The sequence below is a fragment of the Mauremys mutica genome, unplaced genomic scaffold (assembly GCF_020497125.1).
Source record: "Mauremys mutica isolate MM-2020 ecotype Southern unplaced genomic scaffold, ASM2049712v1 Super-Scaffold_100054, whole genome shotgun sequence".
Taxonomy (NCBI): Eukaryota; Metazoa; Chordata; order Testudines; family Geoemydidae; genus Mauremys; species Mauremys mutica.
Window position 1 is genome coordinate 4270359 of NW_025423258.1, and position 24781 is coordinate 4295139.

General features: G+C 52.2%; 1 protein-coding gene across 2 annotated transcripts in view; it reads right to left on the reverse strand.

Annotated features, from left to right (window-relative positions):
- Positions 1–14095: 14095 nt before the first annotated feature.
- LOC123358424 (myelin-oligodendrocyte glycoprotein-like) overlaps positions 14096–24781 on the reverse strand; it is a 15250-nt gene continuing 4564 nt past the window's right edge. The window contains exons 1-4 of one of the 2 annotated variants that reach the window (XM_045000930.1): positions 23744–23807; positions 20469–20585; positions 18171–18517; positions 14096–14331 (exon numbers count right to left, since the gene is read on the reverse strand). In XM_045000930.1, the coding sequence (XP_044856865.1) occupies positions 14134–14331; positions 18171–18517; positions 20469–20577 (654 nt within the window). In that variant the 5' untranslated portion in view covers positions 20578–20585; positions 23744–23807 and the 3' untranslated portion in view covers positions 14096–14133. Of the gene's footprint in view, positions 14332–18170; positions 18518–20468; positions 20586–23743; positions 23808–24781 lie in introns of those variants that run through there. The other variant, XM_045000931.1, reaches the window with a different exon arrangement.

Genomic DNA, 24781 nt, shown 5'->3' on the forward strand with positions numbered 1-24781 from the left:
AGGCAGGGTCAGTGTTGGCCCCATTGGGCAGGTGGGATCTAGGGCACAACGAGGTGAAGTGACTTTCCCAAGGCTGAGCAGGGAGTCTGTGGCAGAGCAGAGACTCAAACCCAGAACACCTGAGCCTGAGTCCTGTGCCTTAACCACTAGGCAACTTTCCCCCCGAAGGAGAGGGAACCTCCTCTGCCACTTTGAGTGTGTGGGTGGGACCAGGCACTAGACAAAACTGCCAGGAGGTGGGGAAGGGGGTTGGATAGTTCGGGGGGTGATTAGCGGTTGGGGGGCCCTGTGGAGGGGGCAGTCAGGGGACAAGGAGCAGGAGGGTTGGATGGGTTGAGGGTTCGGGGGATGCCTGTCGGGCGGTGGAGCGGGATTGGAGCAGGCAGGGAGCAGAGGGGGTTGGATGGATCGGGATTTCTGGGGGCCTGTCGGGGCGGGGAGTGGTTGGATGGGGCGTGGGAGTCCCTGGGGTCTGTCTGGGGGTAGGAGTGTGGATAAGGGTCAGGGGGACAGGTATGGGGTAGGGTCCTAGGGAGGCAGTTACAGTGGGGGGAGTCTCAGGAGGGGGCAGTCAGGGGACAAGGAGCAGGGGGGGTTGGGGGTTCTGAGGGGGGCAGCCAGGGGGCAGGAAGTGGGAGGCAGTGGATGGGGTGGGGCTAGGGCGGGGCTCCCTGGGTGCGCACCCTAATGAAATGTGCTGCACACGCCTATGGTCACGGGGGTGAGCTACTCGCATCCTCTTCCTGTTTGTGCCGTTTCTTTCTGTCTCAAAGCCTGAGAACAATTCTCTCTGGTTCTTCCCCTTCTCTCTCCCCTCCCCACATGTGACTAGAAAATCCAAGGAGATTCCCTCATTTTCCCTAAAATTATTGACTCTCTAGTCTCTTATTTTCCCTATTTTCTCCATAATTCTTCAATTCTCCTCAGCTTTGGGATGTGAACCCAGCCCGTTTATCTGCAGCAATTTGTCCTTGGGTAGGTGGAATTTGCTGTCCTGTGTCACTCCCCCAGCGTGGGTGGGGGTTAGTAGGTGCTGGCTGGGGGAGCCCGCAGACACGGCTGCCTCTGGGGGGCGGAGATGGGGGGGCCGATCTCTGCCAGCGACAGGACATGGCCGCACAGGAGGAGAAGGGAGGAGCCAGTGTCCCTATGGAGCCTGCCCAGCCCCTTTGGTTCTGCTCCTTTCCAGCATTTTGTTCAGAGACTTTATTACTGGGGAGGCTGAAAAATCTCCCTGTGGGCTTAGCCTGGCAGGAGGGGCCAGGTCTCCCCTGCAATAAAGAGATGGAGCATGTTCCCAGCATGGCAGAACCTAGGCTGTGTCTCTGCAGGGAAAGATCCTGGGGGAATCGTGATGTGACATGAACTAAAGCCTGTTCTGAAACCTCCACAACTGCCCTTCTCGCCCTGCCAGGCTGCAGGATGTCGTCCATGTTTCGCTCCATCCTCCCATGGGACAGGGAAGGGAAATGGCTGCAGTGGAGCCAGCTCAGGTAGGGATTTTTTGGGGGGGGTTCTGGTGGGTTCCTGCTGAAGGGACCGCAAATACACAGGAGGTGGGAGGCTTGGGCAGTCTGGGTTGGAGGTTGGAGTAGCCAAAACATTCACGGGTGGAGAATGGGAGGAGGCCAGGGTGTAGCAAACCTGTTGGGACTTGTTTAATATGCGGCTTCCATTCTAGGAACAGACCCAAGTAGCTCTTGTGTCATACAGGAGGCCTGTGATATGCAGGGGGTCAGATTAGATGCTCTAATGGTCTCTTCTGGCCATAAAGTCGACTAATTTCTGGCAAACTGAGTGTAGCATTGGGAGCAGCATCTGAGGTTTTCCTGTCTAGCCGGATTGCTGCCTAGAACGAATGCTCCTTGAGTGGGGTGATCCACAGGGAGTAGCTCAAACCTGCAAAGTGCCTGGCCAGGGGCAGGACATTGGCACAGCAAGGGAGGCGTGTGGCAGCGACATCACAAAGGCCTTTGGCAGGACCTGAGGCTATTGGTCCAAGGTGGTGTGGAGGTGGTGACCTCACAGAAAGATGCTGACATCAGCCAGGCAGGACCGGGGCGAGGGGCCAGGGAAACCTCAGAGACCCCTGTGGCTTTGCTTCAGCAGGTCTCCTTCTCCAGGTCTCTCTTTGAGGACTGAGAGAGTATTCGGGTTCACGGACGTGAGCTCCAGGAGGAACCTCTTTCGAGTTTCCTCCTTCCCTTTTAGTGATTTTACTAGAAAACAGCCGTCCCTGTTTAGAAGGTAAGAGCCTCCTGGAGGTTTGAAACCTGTTCAGTCTGATCCAGCTGGTGAGAGTTGAATTCTAGGCATGGAAAACACGACCTTAAGGAGGCAGAATTTTATTCCGCACCTGGGATTTTGTCCCTTGGAATCACTGGGGAGATTAGGGTTTGTCCTTTTTGTTTCACCTTTTCCTCCATCCATCCCTCCCTCCTTTCTCTTTGTCTCTTGCTTCTTTTGTCCTTTTTCCTGTTCTCCTCCCAACACCAGGAGGTAGGGGTGTGTGTGTGTGTGTGTGTTGCGGGGGAGTGCTCTGCAGCTCCCACTGTGGGAGGTCCACCCAAAAATGTGGGGCTGAAATAGTGCTCGGGCAGTGATCCCCACCAGTGACCTGGGCCATCCTTTGGGCTCTCTGGTGAGAACCCTCAGCCTCCCGTCCTCAGTCCCTACCCTGATTGGCTGAGCAGGGGGTTATTGACAGGGAGGAGACTCAGGTCTTTGTTGTTCTCTTTTAAGACCAAGGAAATAAGTCAGAACCAGTTCTATGTTTTGATGAATTTTGCTGCTTCTCTACATTAATGGTCTCTGAGCAGTTCATGATTCTCTCAAATGTTGCAGTTCTCCTCAAATACTTGCTGAATAATTCGTGTGCACTGTTGTTGGTCTGGAGCTCATCTGTGAGCACTTTATTCAGATCATTCAGTGTATGAAATTCAAGATCCGATGGTTAGTTTGAAAATAAGGGCTCTTGGGTCCTATTCCCAACTCTGCCCCTGACTGGCTGTGTGACCTAAGAGAAGTCAATTCTCCTTTCTCAGCCTGAGCTTCTCTCTCTTTCGAGTAGGGGTAATAATGATCTGCTCCTACCTAGCTCAACACAGTCACTCTTCCCCAGCACACACACTTTCTCTCCCCAGAACACAAACAGTCTCCACCCCGCCACGCACACCGCAGTTGAAAAGCAGCTGGCAATCTAGTAAGATGCCCGTGGAACGGTGGGATAGAGAAACCTGCATCATGTGATGCTGTACCAGTCCGTGAGGCATTGCAAACCCTTCCCAGAACACCCTGCAGCCAGTTGCACAGTGGGATAGTTGCCCACAGTGCACTGCTCTCTGTTGCCATCCACGAACTGCTAGCATGGATGTGCTCTGGTGACACAAGGGGCATAGGAAGGACATTCAATAGCTCTTTTAACTAAATACTTTAACTAAAGCTGGGGGTTGGTGGCTTCTTTGTTTCCTCACCCTGGAGTAAACTCAGCTTTTTATTCCATTCTTGATGCTTCATGGAATAACAACAGACGACCGAAGAAAGACATGGACAGGGTGGGTCTCAGGGGAGGGGCAGAGAGGTTCGAGCGGTGGGCAGAGCAGGTCTCGGAGGTGGGGGCAGTGGGCAGGGCAGGTCTCAGGGGAGAGGCAGAGAGATGTGGGTGGTGGGCAGGGTGGGTTGCAGGGATGGGTCAGAACGGTGGCGGCTGGTGGGCAGACCTTGTGGTAGGGGGTGGAGAGGCACGAGCAGGAGGCAGGAAGGCCTTGGGGGAGGAGAGGAGCGAGCGAAAGGTGGCTCAGCAGTCCTCAGCCAAAGAGGAAGAGCGGGGGGTGGGAAGTGGCCAAATAGGAGCAAGGGGGGAGCACAGGTGGGGCCGCAGAGAGAGGAGAAGGGTGGGGGGCAGTGCCATGGTCTGGGCACCAATGGGCCCCCCACTTCTAGGGAGCTTCCAGCGCTCACACCCAGCCTCCCCAAATGCAAGAGCCATGGGCCACCTATTCTCTTCATCTTCACTAACCAAGCCCCTCCACAAGCTATGCTGATGGGAGAAGCCCTCCTGTTGGCACAGTGCTATCTGCACTGGGTTTAGGTTGATATAACTGCATTGCTTAGGGAGGTAAATTTTTTACACCCCTGAGTAATGTAGTTACACCGATCTAATTTTGTAGTGTAGATCTGTCCAAAGAACCTTGGGAGTAAAACTTCACCTGCTCCTCTGCTTTACTGAATCCAAACACCAGCAAAGCTTGTCAGGCCTAGATGGAGGTTGGCAGAGAGTCAGGTGTGTGCAGACATGATCCCTTCAGCAGCTGTAGGCACCATGGCTTAGCTGGCTAAAACCACTGTTTTGTATACAGGACATCCTGGGTTCAAGTTCCAGTGGTACCTTACTGAGTTGCTTTTGGGGCACCTGGTACTGGCTACTGTCAGAAGACAAGATTCAGAGCTAGATGGACCGTCGGTCTAGCCTAGTGTGGTTTTTCTTATGGTTTAAATTACGCTCACAGGCACTGATGATAGAGTTACTGAAAGTTTGGGAGTCAGGAGCTGATAGGTCAGTGGTCCAGTCCCCTCATGGATGACCCCCTCCCTCTGGGACAGGGGCAGGTCTGAGCTCTCACACCAAATGCTCATTGTGGCTGCCAGAATCTGTGGGCAGCTCGTTTAGTTTATGCCGAGGGTTGAGTCCTGTTTTGTGCACCGAGTATGAGAATGAAAATCCTAAACCGCCCTTTGAAATAACAAAAGCAGCAGGACGTGTTTCTGTCCCTGCCCCAGAGCAGACAGACCAATGGAGAAATGCCATGAGTCCAGGGTAATACTCCCCTGCGGTTTTACCATTTCCACTTGCTAAACCCCCTCCCAACCTTCTGGGCTCCTGGAGCAGGGGACTGAGCCTGAGCCGAGACGCGGACACTGCAACGTTACAGCCCAAGCCGCATGACCCTGATTAATGTGACACGGGCCAGTCGTGGGTGTTTCATTGCACTGGAGACGTAGCCTAATGTTATGTCTGCACTGCGATTAACACACCCATGGCACCTGTCGCAAAGCCCGGGTCAGCTGACTCAGGGTTATGGGGCTTGGGCTGCAAGACTATAAAATTACAGTGCAGACAGATGGGCTTGAGCCCAGTCTCTGAGACCCCACGAGGGGTGAGGGTTTTCGAACCCAGGCTTCAGTGTGAACACAAATATCTGCACCACAGTTTTTAGCCTCTCAGCTTTAGCTTCATGAGCCCACGTCAGATGGTCCAGGCCAGCCATGCTGCCTTCTTTATCCCAGGAGAGATGGACTCTAAGGGTACGTCTCCATTGCAATGTCAGCCCAGGGGTGGCACGCTGTGCTCAGAGCAGCACCCTGGAAGCCCCATATTCACCAGTCTCATATAATGATGATACGGTTTGTACAAAGTCTGCCTGGTGAGGTATCATTTCAAAAGTCTTGGTCTGTTGAACCTTAATATTGGGTTGGATTGTGTGTGTAGCTGTCATAAAGGTTAAGGTCTGTTTTACCTGTAAAGGGTTAACATGTAGTACCTGGTGACCACCTGACCAGAGGACCAATCAGAGATAAGATTTTTTCAAATCTCTGTGGAGGGAAGCCTTTGTCTGTGTGAGAACTCTTTTGAATCTAAAAGAGGACAGTCATGTCTCCAAGTTCTCCTGGAGTAGTTTCTACTAATTAATAGTAAGTATTAATTAGAAAGGCGAATAAGTCTTATGATTTGATTTCTATATTTGCAATTGTGTGTTTGCTAAAGGAAATGCTTTATTCCTGTTTGCTGATATTGCTTTTACTGAGAAAAGGGGGAGAGGGGATTCTCTCCAGAGATTGATAAGGTTATACCCTATGAGTGTCCAGCTTGGGCTCATAGAGATTCTGTATTTTCTTTTTATTCTTTAATAAATTCTTTTCTATTAAGGACTTGTTGGTCTTTCCTTGGGTGGATTCTCAGGGAAAGGGGAGGGGGAGGTATCCCTCTGTAGTTGGATCCCGGTATCTCTCCTAGGAAAAGGGAGGGGGGGGAGGAAGCAGGGGGAATGGTCTCAGAACTCAGTCATTTAGCAGTGAGGACACTGACATCCAGGGCCGGTGCAAGGATATTTTGCGCCCTTGGCGAAACTTCCACCTTGCGCCCCCCTTGCGGCAGCTCCCCCCCTCCGCCCTGAGGTGCCCCACTTGCGGCAGCTCCCCACCCTCTGCCCTGAGGCACTGCCCCCGCCCCAGCTCACCCCTGCTCCGTGCACGAGCACTCTGAGCATGCCATGGCCGCTTCACTTCTCCCGCCTCCCAGGCCTGCGGCGCCAATCAGCTTAGGCACCACAAGCCTGGGAGGCGGGAGAAGTGAAGCGGCCGCGCCGTGCTCGGGGAGGAGGTGGGGCAGGGGTGAGCTGGGGCGGAGAGTTCCCTTGTGTGCTCCCCCCCTTACTTGCTGCAGGCGGCCCTCCCCGCGCTCCCCTGCCCCAGCTCCTTCCGCCTAAATGCCGGTGGCGACCAGGGGGCCGAAGATCCGGCCACCATGGCCGCGCCGAAGAAAATGGCGCCCCCCAAATGCCGGTGCCCTAGGCGACCGCTTAGGTTGCCTAAATGGTTGCATCGGCCCTGCTGACATCCCTGGACCCAGGCCATCCCTATGTTTACACCCTGGGGCAGATGCGGGCATGAGCATTTACAAAGACAAACGGACCCCAAGAGAAGACTCTGACTGGGGACCATCAGAGTTGAGCTGAAGTTAATGAAACACCCTGAGTATGAAAAGACAATAGTTTAGGATTGTATAAGAGGAGGAGAAAGCACACAAGATATTCCCCATTATGGAAGAGAGACTCTCTGCTAGCAGGAGTGTCTCATGAAAGGTGGATCCAGACTCTTTGGATTGGATAAGTGCTGTTTGGATCGACCACTGAGTGAAACATACCTTGTTGGACAGGAAAGTACTTTAAGACGTACAGGGTATAAGAGTGCATTTTATATTGCTTTTACCTGTCACCTTATGTTTGAAAATCATAAGAGGGGGAAGGATAGCTCAGGGGTTTGCACACTGGCCTGCTAAATCCACAACTGTGAGTTCAATCCATAAGGGGGCCATTTAGGGATCTGGGGCAAAAAATCTGTTAGGGACAGTACTTGGTCCTGCTGGGAAGGCAGGGGAATAAACTCACTGACCTTTCAACATCCTTCCAGTTTTATGAGAGAGGTATATCTCCATATTATAATCCTTTTGCTTGCTTTTATTTGAATCTTTATCTCAAGATCTGTAAAATAAACGTATTTGGTTTTACTCTAAGTGCCTTGTGTTAACAAGTGTTGAACTGAGGTGAAGCCAGTTAACTGGGGTGCCCTGCTTCCACGGAGGCAGTGGACTGGTGCATTGCAGGTGTCCAGAAGACAAGGGACTGGGCAATTCAGTGTATCAAATTGGGGTGTGTAAGTTGCTAGTCTGCAGAGAGAGAGAGAGGGTGGGGCTTGCGGAGCCCAGAGCGGAGTGCCGGTGTTGCCAGAATCTGTGGGAGCGTTTCCTCTGGTGGGCACAGACAAGGCTCCCACTGTAAGCAGGTGGTCATCATTGACCCCAGACACCTTGGGTAACCCCAAAGGTGTGTCAAGGCTCCCTATACACTGAATGGCAAGAGATGGCCCATTCGAATGGGATCCACAAAAGCCAGCACACAAGGTAGGCAGCTGCCAAAGACAGCCAATGGGAGATGCCAATAACGGGGGCATTTGCCTTTCTCAGGGGTTTGGTGCCTTGGGCTGGAGGGAGAAGCCCTCACTGCTGGTGACCCAAAGCTGGGAACCCCTCTCCTGCAGTCAGGTGGCTTAGGTGCCTACGTGGTTCCATGCAAGACAGTATGGCACATGCCTTTAGGCTTGTCTATACTTCCAGCTAAGCGCTGATTTAGTGGGTCTGGTGATGACCTGCGAAATCGATGGCAGAGTGCTTTCCCGTCTATACTCCACCTCCGTGAGAGGCAGAAGGTAAGTCAGCGGGGAGAGTATCTCCCGTCGACATAGCCTGGTGTAGACACCGCTGTAAGTTAACTGAAGTTACATCAACTTCAGTTACAATAACTTACGTAACTGAAATACCGTAACTTAGGTCGACTTCCCGCTGCTCAGTACTAAAGGTGTAACTCCACACAAAATGGTCAGGGGGAGAGAGGATTATAGTGATTCCCATTTAATAGTTAATTAAGTTTAACAACTTCAGCAAAAGGGATAGAGGGAGCCCCGTGTCAGAATATCCCATTGCCTAGTGGCTAAGGCACTCATCCAAGAGGTGGCAGATCCCTGTCCAAATCCCTTTTCATCAGGCAGAGGCGGGACTTGACCCAAAGTCTCCCACAACCCTGGTGGGTACCCTAACTGTTGGGTTAAAGATTATAAGGAAGGTCCTCCTCTACTCCCACCACTACCATATCAGGCCCCATAGGTGAGGGAGACACTCCTCCACCCATCTTCCCCTGCTTTACAGATCATGCTGAGATTCAGGTGGGAGGTAGGTGCTCAGATGCCTAGACTGAGACAGCAGCATGCATGCCCAGAGACAGAAACTTAGACAACGGGAGAACTTTTAGAGCTCAGGTTTATGCCCTGAGTGAGTTTAGATGCCTACAGGATTAGGCGTCAGCCAAGTGGGGTTTTGTGGATCACAGACACTGACCTTTCTGTTTCGCCAGTTCAGATTGCAGTCTCTCTAGGGGGAGAAAAGAGGGAGATGTGAGATTTCACCCTGCCGTATTTATGATGGTGACACTCCCCCCCCCCCCTCGCCCCCAGCTAATGTAACTGGCCCAGACACTCACCATTCTCACGCTCCATTTCAGTTAGCAGAATCCCTAGAGGGATAAAAGGGCAGAGGTGATATTTAAGTTCTAAGGCCAGAAGGGACCATTGTTATCATCTACTCTGACCTCCTGCATAACACAGGCCAGAGAACGTCCCCAAAATAATTCCTACGGGCGCTCTTACAGAAAAAACATCCAGTCTTGATTTATAAACTGCCAGTTATGGAGAATCCATCCCAAACAACCCTTGGTAAATCATTCCAGTACTTAGTTAATACAGGTGAGATTTCACCCTGCTCTGTCTGAGATGACCCTACTCTCCAGTAATGTAGTGGGTCCAGACACTTACCCTTCTGATTCTTCATATGAGTTTGTAGGGTCTCTAGGGGTAGGAGGGAAAAAAAGAGGTGAGATTTCCCCTTGTTGTGTTTATGGTGCAGTTCCTGCTATTCATGTAATTTATGCAAATGAGGCAGGCAGTCAAACAGGACCCACAGACAGATCTGTCTTGATGTTCCTTCACTCAGCATCCCTCCTGCCCGGGCCCCACTGACTAGCATGTCTAGGGATTGCTCTGCGTGTCTCCCCGAGGGGCCATCCTCACTGCCCAGACCTCGTCACACTCCTGTCAGATCTGGCTGCTGTGGGAGTCGGGTAGAGAAGGTCTCTGCTCCCCTCTGTGCCCATCCCCTGAACAGCCACAGCTCCCCCCACCTCCTGACTGTGGGGCCAGGGACAGGAAGTGAGCAATGGTAATGGGGCTGGATAAGGGATGGGATCTGGTTGGCTCCATCCAAGCCCAGCTCCTGGCCTTGTGGCTGGCGCCTGCCCCCTGGCCCTAGTGATACCTGGGAAACAGCTCCCCGTAGGGCTGGGGCAGATGGTGGGTGCCCTAGCTCAGAAAGGGGTGGATCCAGCCCTCGGATCCAAACACAGCTGGAAATGAGAGAAACGTGTCAGGTGAGATATTTCCCTGTTAGCAGCTTCCCTCCTCCTCCATTTCTATTGGGTGAGGCCTTCAGAGGGGACCAGTGTTGTTGCTGGAGGCTCCTCGACTAAGCACCACCCTTCAGCTCAGTCCACCACAAGAATTCTTGCAAAGCTGCAGAAACACTCCAGGAACTAGAGAGACAACCTGGAATTCTGTTCTCTAACCCTAAGGCAATTATATGTCTACAGCTCCCTGGAGAGAAAAAAATCAGCTTGTTACACGCTGTGTTCCAGTCATTTACCAGACTAGCAGGTGGGATGAATGAGAAGAGATGCTGAGAACAGAAAAAAAAATTACCAGGTAAGAATTTTCTCATTCTGCTGCACAGCTTCTCTCCTCATTCATCACTAATGGGAAGTACGCAATCACAGAAGGTGGGGCTGAGGGAGTATAAAACACAAATGTAATATTATTGCAGTAGAATAATTGGCAGAAATGGAATCTCTCCACCCACTCCCCAGCAAAGGCTGTTTCATTTAAGGAATTATGTGGGAACCAATACAGTAACACCTTCCTATCAAAGGCAGGGGCGGCTCCAGGCCCCAGCATGCCAAGCGCGTGCTCGGGGTGGCACGCCACAGGGGGGTGCTCTGCCGGTTGCCGGGAGGGCGGCAGGCGGCTCCGGTGGACCTCCCGCAGGCGTCCCTGCAGAGGGTCCGCTGGTCCCGCGGCTTCGGTGGAGCATTCGCAGTCATGCCTGCGGGAGATCCACCGGAGCCGCGGGACCAGCGGACCCTCCGCAGGCACGTCTGCAGGAGGTCCACCGGAGCCACGGGACCGGCGACCGGCAGAGCGCCCCCCACAGCGTGCCGCCGTGCTTGGGGCGGTGAAATTACGAGAGCCGCCCCTGATCAAAGGATGCTTCTGCAGAAGAACAGAAACCTGTTTTGCAAATCTTCCTCAGATGATGCTCAGTCACTTCTTGTAATACATCTAGGGACCTTGTCGAGGGAGCCTTGATTCCTTCTGAGAATGGCTTCCCAGATGCCAAAAGGTGCAAACTTTTAAACATCTTGCTGCAGGAACTTTGAGGCTGCAAGGTCCTGGGATTTTGGATGGCATGCAATGAACTATGACTAATGGCTAAAATGAAGTGACGGGGAAACTGTTTCCAAGGAACAATGGGAGAAAAACTTCGCCTGGGCAGAAAGAGTTTTCGTCACGAAAACAGTCGTGTGGCTCTTGTACGGCTAGAGGCACTAACTACAAGAGCTGTCTTTGAAGTAATGGCAGCTAGAAAAGCTAGCCCCAGGCTTGTCTCATCTGGCCAGTATGAGGAATCCTAACACCTGATGATACTCAGCTGGTGAGTCCAATATGCCTGTCTACACATCCCCATTAAGGCTGTTACCCACTTCTCTGTGGTGCTAGGACCCCTATAATCACCCTGGAAGAACACTAGTGTAGCTGAGATTACTAGAACATCGTGGTCTTTCGTATTTGTAATGTGGCAGCATCCCGAGATGAGGCCCCATTGTACTGGGCACATCACAAAGAAACAGAACATGCCGCAGAGAGCATTCTCTTCCCCCCCGCCCCCATTTCTGAAATGTGACACAATGAGATCAGTGAGTGAAATTCCCTAGTTGAGTTCTGTCTGGAGACTCCCTGCAGATGTGCACTTCTCCTCCGATGCCCATGCTGTTACCTGTAGGTCATCCAAGTCCATCTGAAGATGGACTTCCTGCTTCAAGGTGCAATGGAGATTCCTTGAATGTCTATCAAGTCCAAAGGACCTTCTGAGCCAATGGAGGACTAGGAGAAAGACTTCAGCTTTTTCTTTACCCTACTGCCATTGCCTACAAGAGAATCTTTGCTCTCTGGTTATTCTGGAGTTCTTGCACCTTCCTTTTGAAGCAGCTGATGCTTGCCACAGTCAGAGACAGGACCCTGGCTTGGATAGACCCCTGGTCTGATTCCATATGGTCATGCCATTGTTTCTGGCCAGACACCACTGACAGAGCTAATGACGTGAACTAAATGCATGTGCACACTGAGACTTTGGCCATGTGGAATCAGACCAGAGTGGCTTCAGCATGCTGCTTGTACTTACCTTTCCGCTAGGGCCATACAAAGGTGTTCCAGGAACGCTGCCTAATTTTGCATTGGACCCAGTGTGTGGTTCCATGTCATCAGAAAGAAGTACTGGAGACACATTTTCAGAAATCCCACTTGGGATGACACTGATGCATGCACCAGCAATCCTCGCAGCTGGAGATAATTGGCTGTGGATGACGACTGCCCAGGAATGGCTGATGCAAATCTTTCCCCTAGTGCACTGCATTCTCCCTTCTTGTTCCTTTACCTTTTGCTCTGCGTTGTGTCCAGATGCAGCAGATGGCCAGGACAATGACAAGAGCCAGGATCACTGCCAGAGCCACCACCCAGGGAGAGACCCGTGGAAAAAAGAGATCTGCAGGAGAAATACTGATTTAGGAACAAACACATGTAGAATGAAGACAGGACATTGAGAAAATGGTGACACTGTGATTGGTTAAAAGAATCTCACAGGGAAATACAACGTGAAATGTGGCTTCTTTGAGTTTTATTATTAAGCCAATGAAATTCTGAGTGCTAATCTGGTTACCAAACATGGTTAATTAATAAGAATGGGGATATTAGTGGTAGGCACGGGGCATGGCAGAGCTCCACTACACCCATCTGCCACTGGTGTAACTTAGAGCAGCCCCTAGGCTTCTCTACTGGATGTCAGGGCTGCAACCAGTGCAGACTGGCCCTCGAGATCAGAATGCTGTAACCAGTTACTGATGCTCCACATTCTCCTGTGCTCAGGGAAGCTCAACCACGCAGGGATTTTAATAACAACAAAGCCTGAGTCTGAGGGCGGGTTTACATTGCAGTGTAGATATACAGTGTGTTCCTTGCTCACTGGGGGCAGGAGTTTCCTACAGAATCTAGAATCACTAGGGGGTGATTAATAGAATATTCCACAACAGTGGCTATGCAAATTCCCCAGTCCTTGAAGCTTGACCTTCTGGGGAATAGGAGGAGGGACGGGTTTTACCTGTTTCCAGGAAGTTGGGGGGACAAAGTGAGACTTTTGGAATAAAAGGCAGTTAAAACAGACTCAGGAGTCAGGGCTTTCTTCCTGGGTGAGCAAATGGACAGCACCTTCTTTACACTGGTGCTGGAGCCTGAGCAGACCTGCTGGGGGAATCACAGTGAGGTGCAGAGGGGACTGCAAGTCTAAGCCCCCAGTCTGGAAGGAGAGAGATGCAGGTATCTGCCTACGAGAGATGACAGCTGGGAGCTGGAAACCTTAACTGGATGCCCTCAAGGAAGACCAGGAAGGGAGTCAAAGGTGACTCTGTGAAACTGATGCACTGGGCATGCCACAGGGAAATGTTACAGTCCTTTGAGATGGAAGATGAATAGTGTTTTACAAATGCAAAATTATTATTACAGTGACAAAATATTGGTTCTATAATAATAGTTATTAGCTAGGAAATAGTACAAAAAGCCTGAACTGTTTTTCTAAAATGTTAAGCTGGATTTAGGTAACATTTTGTATTTACACATTATAGGCTTGATTGTTTATGCCTAGCAAATCTCCCTATCAATTTCATTGTACAATGAATGCAGGATCAGGCTCATGAAATGAGCCAAAAACCGCCGTATGTGCACAGGTCCGGGTCATGCTGCCTGTGGAGTTCTGCATTTCCTGACTTTTGTGCAATTCAATACAAGTTACAGTTTGAGCCCTCAGTTCTAACTCTTTAAGGCAATGGGAGTTTTGCCAGGGTTTGAACTGTAGTAGGGGATCCATAGTGCAGCCATTCCACCGTTGTGATCTTTTCAGGTGCAGTCTAAGCAGCAATGCTGAGATCCTGACCGGGGCCCTTTTTCACTGTTCAGGAAAAATGACTTCAGTGGCTAGATTTTGTCAAAAATGCTCAACACCCAGCAACTCCCATTGGGAACACAGGAGAATTCCCTCTGCTGCCCGACTGAGAAGAAAGGAGATTGCTGGTTGCTCAGCTTTTCTGGCTAAACACCCTCAGCTACTATTGAAGTCAAGTGTTTGTCTACACTAGAGTTTTTTACCTGGAGTAAACTGTCAGTTAACCCGAGGTAGCTTTTACACGTCAGTCCGGATAGCCCACAGACGTTATATAGAACTATTTTGAGTCACCAGGTATATCCAAAGAGAGTTGAGGATGCTCAAGACCTCACTACTAGGAGACACTCTAGTAAGTGCTCCCCACTAACATCTGCAGTGTCTCAGTCTGTCCATGTGCGGCACTGACCTGCTATGTAAATTGCTGACTCTCTCTCCTGGTTGACACGGGTTCCTAACACAGCAGGACACTTTCTGGTTGGACTCTTCTGTTATAACAATGGCAATCTCTGTTTGAAACAGGCCACCGGCTGCTTGGGATATGTTTTCAGAGGCTGATGGTAAGAACTGTCCCTGAAGATCTCTCCACTGAGCCTCGGGCTGTGGGTACCATCTGGATGAACGACACACCACCTTGATCCCTCCGTCCTGATGTCCCTCCACAGAGATGTCAGGGCCAGAGCCCAAGCCTAGAGGGGAATGCAGTGAACTGATGTTAATTCTACAATATTGTGTTATGAGCCAAATGTTTCATGACAGTATCTTCAAGAACACCCCTTTGGGAAGGGGGGGAGGCATGGATTCTTGTAAACTAGGAATTTCTGGACACCTGGAAGATGTGAACAGCACTGACCGAAGTAAGGAGGAGATGATGTAGGACGGGGTGGCCAACCTGTGGCTCCGGAGTCCCGTGTGGCTCTTCAGAAGTTAATATGCGGCTCCTTATAAGGCACCGACACCGGGGCTGGAGCTCCAGGCACCAACTTTCCAATGTGCCGGGGTGCTCACTGCTCAATTGCTGGCTCTGCCACAGGCCCTGCCACCACTCCACCCCTCCCTTGAGCCTGCCATGCCCTCGCTCCTCCCCCTCCCTCCCAGAACCTCCTGCACGCCATGAAACAGCTGATCAGGAGGTGCGAGGAGGGGGGAGGTGCTGATTAGTGTGGCTTCCCATGGGTGGGAGGCGCTGGGAGCAGGGGGTGGGAGCTGATGGGGGGCTGCTGACGTATTACTGTGATTCTTTGGCAATGTACATTGGTAAACTCTGGCTCCTTCTCAGGCTCAGATTGGGCACCCCATATGTGTGGTATTGTTCTATCCACTCTGAAGGCCTGATCCAGAGCGTAACGCCTCACATTAACAATCTGGGCTTTGGATTAGGCCTGGAAGAGCTCTGTAGTGTCAGACTAGATTGGTTATAGAGACCATTTCTTTTTGTTTTAATATGATCGATGCTCTGCATTCTCAATCCATCTTGTGTTAATGAGAGTATTTGAGTCTCAGGGCGAGTCTACTCACAGGCTGGCACCAGCAAAACGAAACCAACTTCAACTCACATCTTTGGTTCTTTCAGTGCAAGTCAGTGTGTAACGCTCTTATTTTGTGTCTCATTTTTATTTCATTTAAATCAGTTGTGAAATGGGACACTTAATCTGAAATGACACACACGTAGACTTGCACTGACATCACAAAGGCGTGGATTCAAATTGATGGGCCGAGTTTGTGAATGCTGTTGGAGAAAAACTCAGTTCTCACTCTCTGGTTGGGTGCAGCAAAGTCAGATACTTTATTTCTCGAGCAATTGCATAGAGGGAGGGAGTGCGCTAGGATCCAGGGTTTCCCCCTCCTAGGCAGGTCTCTCCACAGGTAAACAGTTCCAGCATTTATACCTTTTGTTACAGACAATAAGAAGCACCAGCTGCATTTTGTTTATACATAGGTCATCCTGATAACATTTTTCTCACTTATTTTGACTCTAATCTTATTTACACAAGGTCACAACAACTTCTCACACAGTTCCTTCCCACTCGCCTCACACAATCCTCGCTTCTAAAAATCTCGCGTTATTAGGGTCACAGTTAGCCTGACTCTTGCTAACAGAGACTGTCATGCATTAAGATCCCCTACAAATCCCTGTCAGTTCTTGTTCTACTTCCACAATGCCTTACACTCAACTCAGGGCTTAGCTACACTTACTGTTTGCAGCGCTGGTCATCCAGCTGTGTAGGAGCAGCGCTGGTGTGTGGCCACACTCACAGCTACCAGCGCTGGTGTGTGGCCACATTTGCAACATTTGCAGCGCTGTTGGGAGTGCTGCATTATGGGCAGCTATCCCAGCATTCAAGTGGCAACAACGTGCTTTTCAAAAGAGGGAGGTGGAGGGTGGTGTACTGTGACAGGGAGCGGGGAAGAGAGAGAGAGTGGATTTTTGGAGCCAACACTGTGTGTTAGTTTCCTGGATTGAAAAATCACAAAATGTTCGTGAGCCCTTAGTCTTAACTCTTAATTGCAAACAGCCTGCCTCCAACACGGACTCCCCGCTGTTTCACTCACTCCCTGTGGTGTACTGTGACAGGGAGCGGGGAAGAGAGAGAGAGTGGATTTTTGGAGCCAACACTTTAGCTTCCTGGATTGAAAAATCACAAAATGTTCACGAACCCTTAGTCTTAATTGCAAACAGCCTGCCTCCAACGCTGTTTCTCTGTCAAGCAAACATTCACTCCCTGCCTCTCATTTGATCGTTCACAGCCAGGTACAGATAGCTCCTGTTTGCTGTGATCAGTGTTTGTTTTTTAGATAAGCAGTTCAACGGAGCTCCGATTGGAGTTCACAACAAAACAAAGAGAGGCTGCATAACAAAACAAAGAGAGTAATTTAGTTAAAAGCTTTCTGGGATATCTCCTTATTCCCTGGAGGCCAATACAAGCGCTGGTGTGTGTCCACACTTGATGAGCAGCGCTGGATCACCAGCGCTGCAATCGCTACACCCCAACCTGGCCAGGTGTACAGCCAGCGCTGCAGCCAGGGAGTTGCAGCACTGGATGTGCCTTGCATGTGTGGACGGTTACTAATTGCAGCGCTGGAAAGCCTCTACCAGCGCTGCAACTTGCAAGTGTAGCCAAGCCCTCAGTGGCATCTCTCTGTTATTCTGTCTGTGTTTGTAATGTGACACCTTTTGAACGCTGTACCTAGTCGATTCCGAAAGTGCAGGGACTGTTCTAGGTCTCACTGGGCACTTGACTTAGGGGAAAATTGGAAAACCAAACAGGGGACAAATTAAGCCTCTGCCAACTGATTAGCCCAACCACAACTTCAAGCCCCTTTGCAAGTGTCCAGAGATCAAACTTCCAGCATAACTAGTGTGTCACACACTTTGTATCTTGTGTAGGCTGAGTGCATCGCACGCATGAGGGGCTCCTTGCGTACCTCCATACCCCCCACAAGTCACTGTCCCATCCCCCTCTACTTCAGGGACTCCCTGCAACTCCCCCCAATCTCCCCCATACCAGGGGTTCTGTGTGCACACCCCCATTCCCACTTCCCCCAATGCTGTCCCTTTCCCCCATGCCAGTGGCTCTGTTTACTGTCCTATTTCCATGTCCTCCACACTGGGGTCCCCATCCTTTCCATCATGCCAGGGTTTATGGTGTCTCTTCTCCCCCATAGATTGGAAGGGTAGGGTGGATGGCTGGTGCCCTCTCTCCCCTGACTGGAGCAGGTATTGAGGAGGCAGGACACTGGAAGGAGGAAGGAAGGAATGACCTCTCCATCCCCTCTGGCTGTCCCTGCTGGCTGAGTATCCACCCCATGGAGGGAGAACAATTATTTCTCTTCTAACACTGGAGGTGTCAACATGATAAACTCTGTTGGCAGAGTGAGTAGGGCTGTTATGCTTCAAGGTGTTAATGGTGCCATCAACAGATATCAGCTCCATATGGCCCCCATTTCCCCCCATTTTTGTTTTCTGATTGTCTCCAAGATCAACAGGATTCTGGCCTTTGATGCTGAGAAAATTCCCTAAAATGTTGGAATTGATCAGAGGTGGCATTCAGTCCATTTGGCCCCACTGCCTCTCATTGACTGCTGTTCTGTCATATGTGCAGATCCTTCATTTTCTCTAAGGACCAGGGATAAGCTGCTACATAACCCAGGAGACTGATAGTGTGAGCAGGGTAAGGGAATCAGTTTTCCTTTTAACAATGCTATAAACAGGCTTGGTGCAGCAGGTGCATATAAGAGGAATCATGTGGAGTAGTTGTGAACCACCTAATTGACATGCATGAAGGCTGAACTCTTCCATAACCTTCACTTGCAAAGCAAAGTTTAGAAGCAGCCTCAGCGTACAGAGCATTCCAGCAAGCCCTTCAATGTGTCCTGAGAGCAGACACTGACTCTACTGGGAAATTATGGGAAGTCAAAAGAGAATTCAAAGAATTGGCCGGCAGAGAAACCACAAGCATTGTTTCCCAAGAGCTCTCTATTTATTATCCTTTCTGAAGTAAAAACAGCAGTGAAACAAGTTACTAACCTTCCACCTGCAGGAGCACTGAGGCGCCTTGAAAAAAGGTAAGTGATTGAAATAAACAAGCGTCAGACCTTCGTCAGAAGGTCGGATATCACGTATTCTCAGGGAAACACTTCCACTGGTGATGTCATCTTTCAGCAGCTCTCTCCTTCCTTGATAGTCCAACATCTGATTTTCATACTGATCCTGCCCATTTTGGTACAGGTGCACAACTGCAGAGTCCTGGGATCGGACCCATCTCACCTCCATGCTCTGAGCGCTCATCCTGGGGGAGAGGTGGCAGGGCAGGACGGCCTCCCCACTGACAGATGCTGTGATTGGACGATCAGGTCCAGTCACTGTGAACTGTGCTGTGAAATGTGTCAGGGATAAAAAGTCAATTAAATCAAAGAGGAGCTGAGTGGTGTGTTAATTCAGTAGTAAGACCCACAGTAAGAGAGAGCATCGTGTATTAGAATGCATGACATGGTCCCACGCAGTGCCCTACACACGTGTACGATGGCAGAGCTCATGTGAATTTTATGCATTACTTGTATGATCTCTGACTATGGCTCAACACTTCTCATGGACACCGTGGGGATAATGGTATGGGGGGCCTGATTCTCTGATACGCCAAGCCTTTTCATGCTGCTGCAGCACAGGAACCGTCCCAGCTGCTGTAGAGATGGTGTAAGCGCTTGCAAAGTGTAAAGATATGAAAACAGATCATCACCACACAGGTGGTCACTTTAACGGGGGGGTCTCTGTGTACAGACTCAACATCGACCTGTAGTGGTGCTGCGTTCTGTGTATTCGAAGCTGCCAGAAACCAGCCAGAGCAATAGGCTGGATGAGTATCTAGGCCTGAGAAGACTGAGTAGAGGCAGCAACAGTGGTGAGCTGGAGCCGGTTCGCAAGAACCGGTTGCTAAATTTAGAAGCCGGCGTAGAACCAGTTCTTAAAGGGGTGGGCGGGTGGCCAAACTCTGGTCTGCGGCCACATCCGGCCTGTCTGGGCCGCTTGAGCTCCCAGCTAGGGAGGCTGAGGCACGCCTGGCCCCACCCCCGCACAGAGCCACGGGAGCCCTGGGGAAGCGGCGAAGGGGGCTCCAGCAGCTATTTAAAGGACCGAGGGGGTAGAGGCAGCTGGAGCCCTGGCCCTTTAAATAACCCCTGGAGCCCCCTGCTACCCCAGGGCTCGGGGCTATCTAAAGGGCCCGGGGCTCCCCTGCTTCGACCACCCCGGCCCTGTAAACAGCCGCAGGAGCCCTGGGGAAGCGGGTGGGACTCCAGCGGCTATTTAAAGGGCCGGGGCGGGTAGAAGTAGTGGGAGCCCCCAGAGCCCCGCAGCCCTACCCCAGGGCTCCATCAATGGGGCTCTGGTGGCAATTTAAAGGGCCTGGAGCTCCAGCCCCTGCTGGGAGCCCCAAGCCCTTTAAATTTGCCCTCTGGGGAAGCCGAGCCACCCTGGTGCGGTGCACCGGCTCTCGCCGGTACGCCGTACTGGTGCACACTGGCTTGCTTTCACCTCTGGGTAAGGGGGTGGGGCTGCAAGCTCCAGCGGCTGTGCAGCATCCATACACAGCAGCATGGTAAGGGGGCCGGCCGGGGCTGGGAGGAAGGGGTTGGATAAGGGGTAGGGAGCGGTTGGAGGGGGCGGAGGTTATGGGGGGAGTCAGGGGATGTGGAACAGGGGAGTTGGGTAGGTGTGGGAGCCCCGGGGGTCTGTCAGGGGTGGTGGTGGCTGAGGTTGAGGCAGTCAGGGGGCAGGGAGTGGGGCGAGTTGGGTAGGGGGTGAGGTCCTGGGGGGCAGTTAGGGTGGGGGGGTCTCGGGAGGAAGTGGTCAGGGGACAAGGAGGGGTGGTTGATGGGTTGCGGGTTCTGAGGGGGGCAGTCGGGGGCAAGACGTGGGTTGGGGTCAGATGGGTGGGTGGCAGGGGGAGACAGGCACGTGGGGCTTGTACTCACCACGTGGTTCCCTACCAGGTCTTCGGCAGCACTTCGGCGGCGGGTCCTTCACTCGCTGCGGGTGAAGGACCTGCTGCCGAAAACCCAGAGCGAGTGAAGACCCCTCTGCCGCCGAAACCACCAAGGACCCGGTAGGGAACTGGTTCTTAGGATTTTGGGAGCTCATCACTGGGTAGCAACCATGGTTATTAGGGACCCAGCTTGTGCCCTGCAGTGTCTTCATTTGTGTAAAGAGCATGAGGACACCAGGCGGGTGAGCAGACATGGTTTGCAAGACAAGGCAGTGATGTGAGATGGATGTTAATAACCAGCAATAGACCAGCAGCAAACCCAGCGAGGAGGCCGGAGCTCCTACCTGACACCAGCCTCTGCACCTGTAGAGCGAGGCAGAGAGCGACGTAGCCGGGCAGAGCGGAGCTCACTGTGGAGCCGGGGGAGAAGGAGGGGACCTTCCCCATCATCATAGCTGGGTCTGGGGAACAGGAGAAATAACAAACCAGATGGCGGGTGAGTGTGATGCAGTGACAGTGCCATGGAGCTGCAGGGAGGAGGGAACAGGCCTCACTGCTGCCTAACATACAACCAAAGGGAAGGGATTTTTCCCTACAGTCCTCGTCTGCCCCGGCTCTGAGCTAAAACCCCCGAGCTGCTGTCTGGTCTGTTTAGATTGTACGAAGCTCTCCAGGGCAGAGATGGTCTCTCACTATTGGGTGTGTCCAGGGCCCAGTACAATGGGGCCCCCATCTTGGTTTGGGCATTTAGGTGTTACCGTAATCCCAGTGAATGAATAAATAAGAAGGGAGGTATTAAGGAAAACAAGCCAGTGCAGGCAAAGCTCTTGAGCTTAGGTCACTTATTGCTTTGGGGAAAGCAGCTCCATCTCCCAGCAACACCTGTCCCAGGGGAGGGTATTCTGGGGATCTCGCTACCTCGGGGCAGTGGGGGGCATTCCAGTGAATAACATCACCCTTTGGCTTTCTGAACAAGCTCCTTCTCTGCGTCCTGGTCACACACATCAATGTAACATCAGCTAGAGCAGGGGTCGGCAACCTTTGGCTTGCGGCCCGTCAGAGTAATCCGCTAGCGGGCCACGAGACAGTTTGTTTACATTGACCATCCGCAGGCACGGCCACCTGCAGCTCCCAATGGCCGCGGTTCACCATTCCTGGCCAATGGGAGCTGCGGGAAGCGGTGGCCAGCACACCAGAGGTCAGGCAGTTCCTTAGTGTATGTGGTTTGAGAACGCCTGGTGGAAAGGACCATCTGTCACAAAGGTGAGCTCACCTGCGTGGTAAAATATATGGGATCACCCAAGAGGACTGTCTGTGACTCCATGTTAATGCTGGTACAGTGCCTGAAGCGTTTACACTGGATACTTGGTTGGTGAAGTCTCCATACAGACCTCACACCCAATTTGGGGTTTGTTCCCTGCTTCTTACCAGTCTGCCCGAGGCTGGTGCTCGTGCTCTCGAGTCACTGGGGACAGCGTTACAGAGAGAGGGGCTGTGACTTCCCCACGGTCACTGAACAGGTCTGTGACAGAGCCAGGAACAGACCCTGTTAACTCCACAGCCCCGTCACCCGCAGCTTGGGAAGGCCCCGAGCACACTGTATTAGGCTGCAGGAAGAGGTGTGCAGGGACTGCAGCTGAGCTGCCCTGCCAAGACAGCCTGTGCATCCATGGACAAACCACCTCACTGGGGGGGTGTCCCCTGGGTCAGGAGCAGCCAGTGTCCAGCCCTGTGGGGCTGCGCTCCTGGCTCATACCTCCAGCACTCACTGCTGCCCCTCCCTTACCAGCTGCACTGTTCAGCCAGCCCCAGGCCTCTGTGAGGTCACTTCCTCCCGCCCCCACCTCAAACCTTCAAACTGGGATATGGTGCACCAGTACCAATCAGAGTGCACTAGTGTAACTTCTATCTACACTAAGGGTTTGCACCAGTGCCTAAAACACCAGGGTGGCAGAGACCTTCAGAAACAGCAGTACGGTGGCACTAGAACCTATTTCTAGCTCGGTCACAGACAGCCTGGGTGACCTTAGACACGTCAATGTTTCTCCTCCCAACTTTAGTCTCTTTCCCCAGCTGCCCACTCACCGGGGTTTCCTCTCTCCAGAGCTGCTCACCACTACAGTCTGTGTGGGTGTCCCCAGAGCTAAGGGAGGTCAGCTCTGGAATAGTCTTACAAGGGGGGCTGGGGAGTCTCTTTCCCTGGAAGTTTTTAAGAACAAATAGGACAAAGCTCTGCCAGAGACAATCTACATATACTTGGTCCTGCCTCGGCAGAGACAGCTGGACTTGATGACATCTTGAGGTTCTGTCCAGCACTACATTTCTAGGATGCCATGCGATATATACGTACAAAACACAACATCCAGAGTAAAACCCACCACAACATAATGTCAGGAAACTCAGGAAAAAAAAAAAGAAAAAATAAACAACAAAAGCCACAGCATAAAATGACAATACAGAGGAAAAGAAAACACGATGCAAACTAACACACCCTAGGACAATATTACACAACGAAAAAAAAAAGAGCTCATCTCAAACCAGCACAACACAGGCACCAAACATGCTGAGGCAAAACAATTCACCATAAAACTGCTCCACAACATGGTGCGATCACAGTTCCAAATGGCACCATGCAAAACAGCTCAGCGTAGAACAGGACACAGCACAAAAGAGAATTATTTCAGTGTAGGCCTGGAAGGGATCTTGAGAGGGCGTCTACTCCAGCCCCCTGTGCTGAGGCAGAACCAAGTATCCCTAGACATTCCCAGACTGGTGTATCTCTAACCTGGTCTTAAAAACCTCCAGTGAAGGAAATTCCACAGCCTCCCTTGGAAGCCAATGCAAGGCAAACACTGACCAAAACAACACTGCACACACACACGCTGGGCCTGGGGTTAAGGGGAGAGGCAAGAATTCAAACAATTTGGGGCAAAACTGGGAACTGAACCCAGATTCTCCATGCAAACTTGTTAGACACCGGCGGCTGGCCCATGCCCGCTGACTTGGGCTCACACGGCGCAGGCGGTGGGACACGTTAATTTGGGGGGCCAATTTCCGGCTGGGACTGCAGCCCAAGGTCTGGCACCCTCCCACCTCGCAGGGTCCTATAGCCTGGCCCCAGCCTGAGCCCAGACATCTACACTGCAATTAAACAGCCCCTTCGCCTGAGCCCTGTGAGCCTGAGTCACCTGGCATGGGCCAGCTGGGGGTTTTTAATGGCAGGGTAAAGATACCCTTGGTGTCTGTTCAGCACCTGTCACAATGGGGACCCTGATCTTGGTCAGTGTGCAGAGTCCTGACCAACAGGGGAGCCTGAGCTCAGTTGGGGACTCTGCAACTCCCGGCATTACAGGATCCCTGATTTTGTTTAGGGCCCCTGCAGTATCTGGCAAAATGTGGGGCCAGGAAATCTGTCAGGTTCTGTGCAGTGCCAGTACAGTGGTTGGGTGTGATCTTCATTAGGGTCAGTGCAATGCCACACTCAGCAGGATCTCTGAAGTGCCCAGCACAATGGAGGCAGCGGTTTGGGCCGCAGTCATGTGCTGCCTGGCACAAGGGGGGCCGTGATCTCGGTCCAGGTCTCAGTTTTACCTGGCACAACAGTGGGGTCTGATCTCACCTGGGGTCTCTGCAGCATCTGGCAGAACAGGGCCCAGATCTCAGTTGGGGTCTCTGCAGCACCTGGCAGAACAGGGCCACGCTCAGTACGATAAGAGCCCCAATCTCAGTCACACACCTGGAGAGAAAAGGGGGAAGATTTTCGAGCATTCGATATCAGTATTTCAGAACTGAGGAGAAAATGGGGCACAAACTAAATACTTGCCAATATAAGGGACAAGCATCATGTGTGGAGATTTTATGTCACCATTCAAGAGAAAAGATGGGAAATTGGAGGGGATTATACAAGGTTATTGAATCAACAACAGAATGGGATGGATTCTTCTTGCCTCACACTCACAGCGGACAGGAGTGGGGCTGGAGTCACAAAGTCACTATCAGTGGGGAGGGGCTGGCAGTGGGGTCTGGGAATGTGACTAGCTGGGACTGGGAAACGTGGGGCTGGGCAGTCTGGGGCGGGGTGGGGCCCTTGCTCCTCCCTCCCCTTCCTGGCCCTTCCCAGGCCCCGTTGCCAGCAGAGAGTGGCCCCCCCAGCCCAGCCCAGAGGTGTCCCTGTCTCAGGGCCCCCCCAGCCTCTGCCCATTCACCCTCTGCCCAGCTCAGGAATCACTCGGGGGAACCATTTCCCACCCGCACAAGGACAAATCCCGGCAGGTGGAAATGGGGGAAACCCCCCAAACCTGAGACCTGAACTGGCCAAGGGGAGAGAAAATGGGGCACAATCGGGGGGGGGGGGGGACAGAGAACTTCTCAGGGGTGGGGGGAGGGGGGGGTCACCCTGGGCGCTGCTCGTGGCTCTCTAGGGAGAAAGGGGGCAGGACGGGGGAGGAGGGGGGTCCCCACGGGAGGGGGCAGCGGTAAATCCGAGGGGATCTCAGCCCCCCCCTTTCTCTCCCCGCTCCTCGGGGGTCACCTGCTCCCCCCCCGGCCATGTCTGGGCTGCACAGACATTTCCCGCCCGGCCCCCCCGGCCCCACGCAGGGACCCCAGGGTTAATGAAGGGCTCTCCCGCCGCGATCTGCGCATGCCCAGAGCCCCA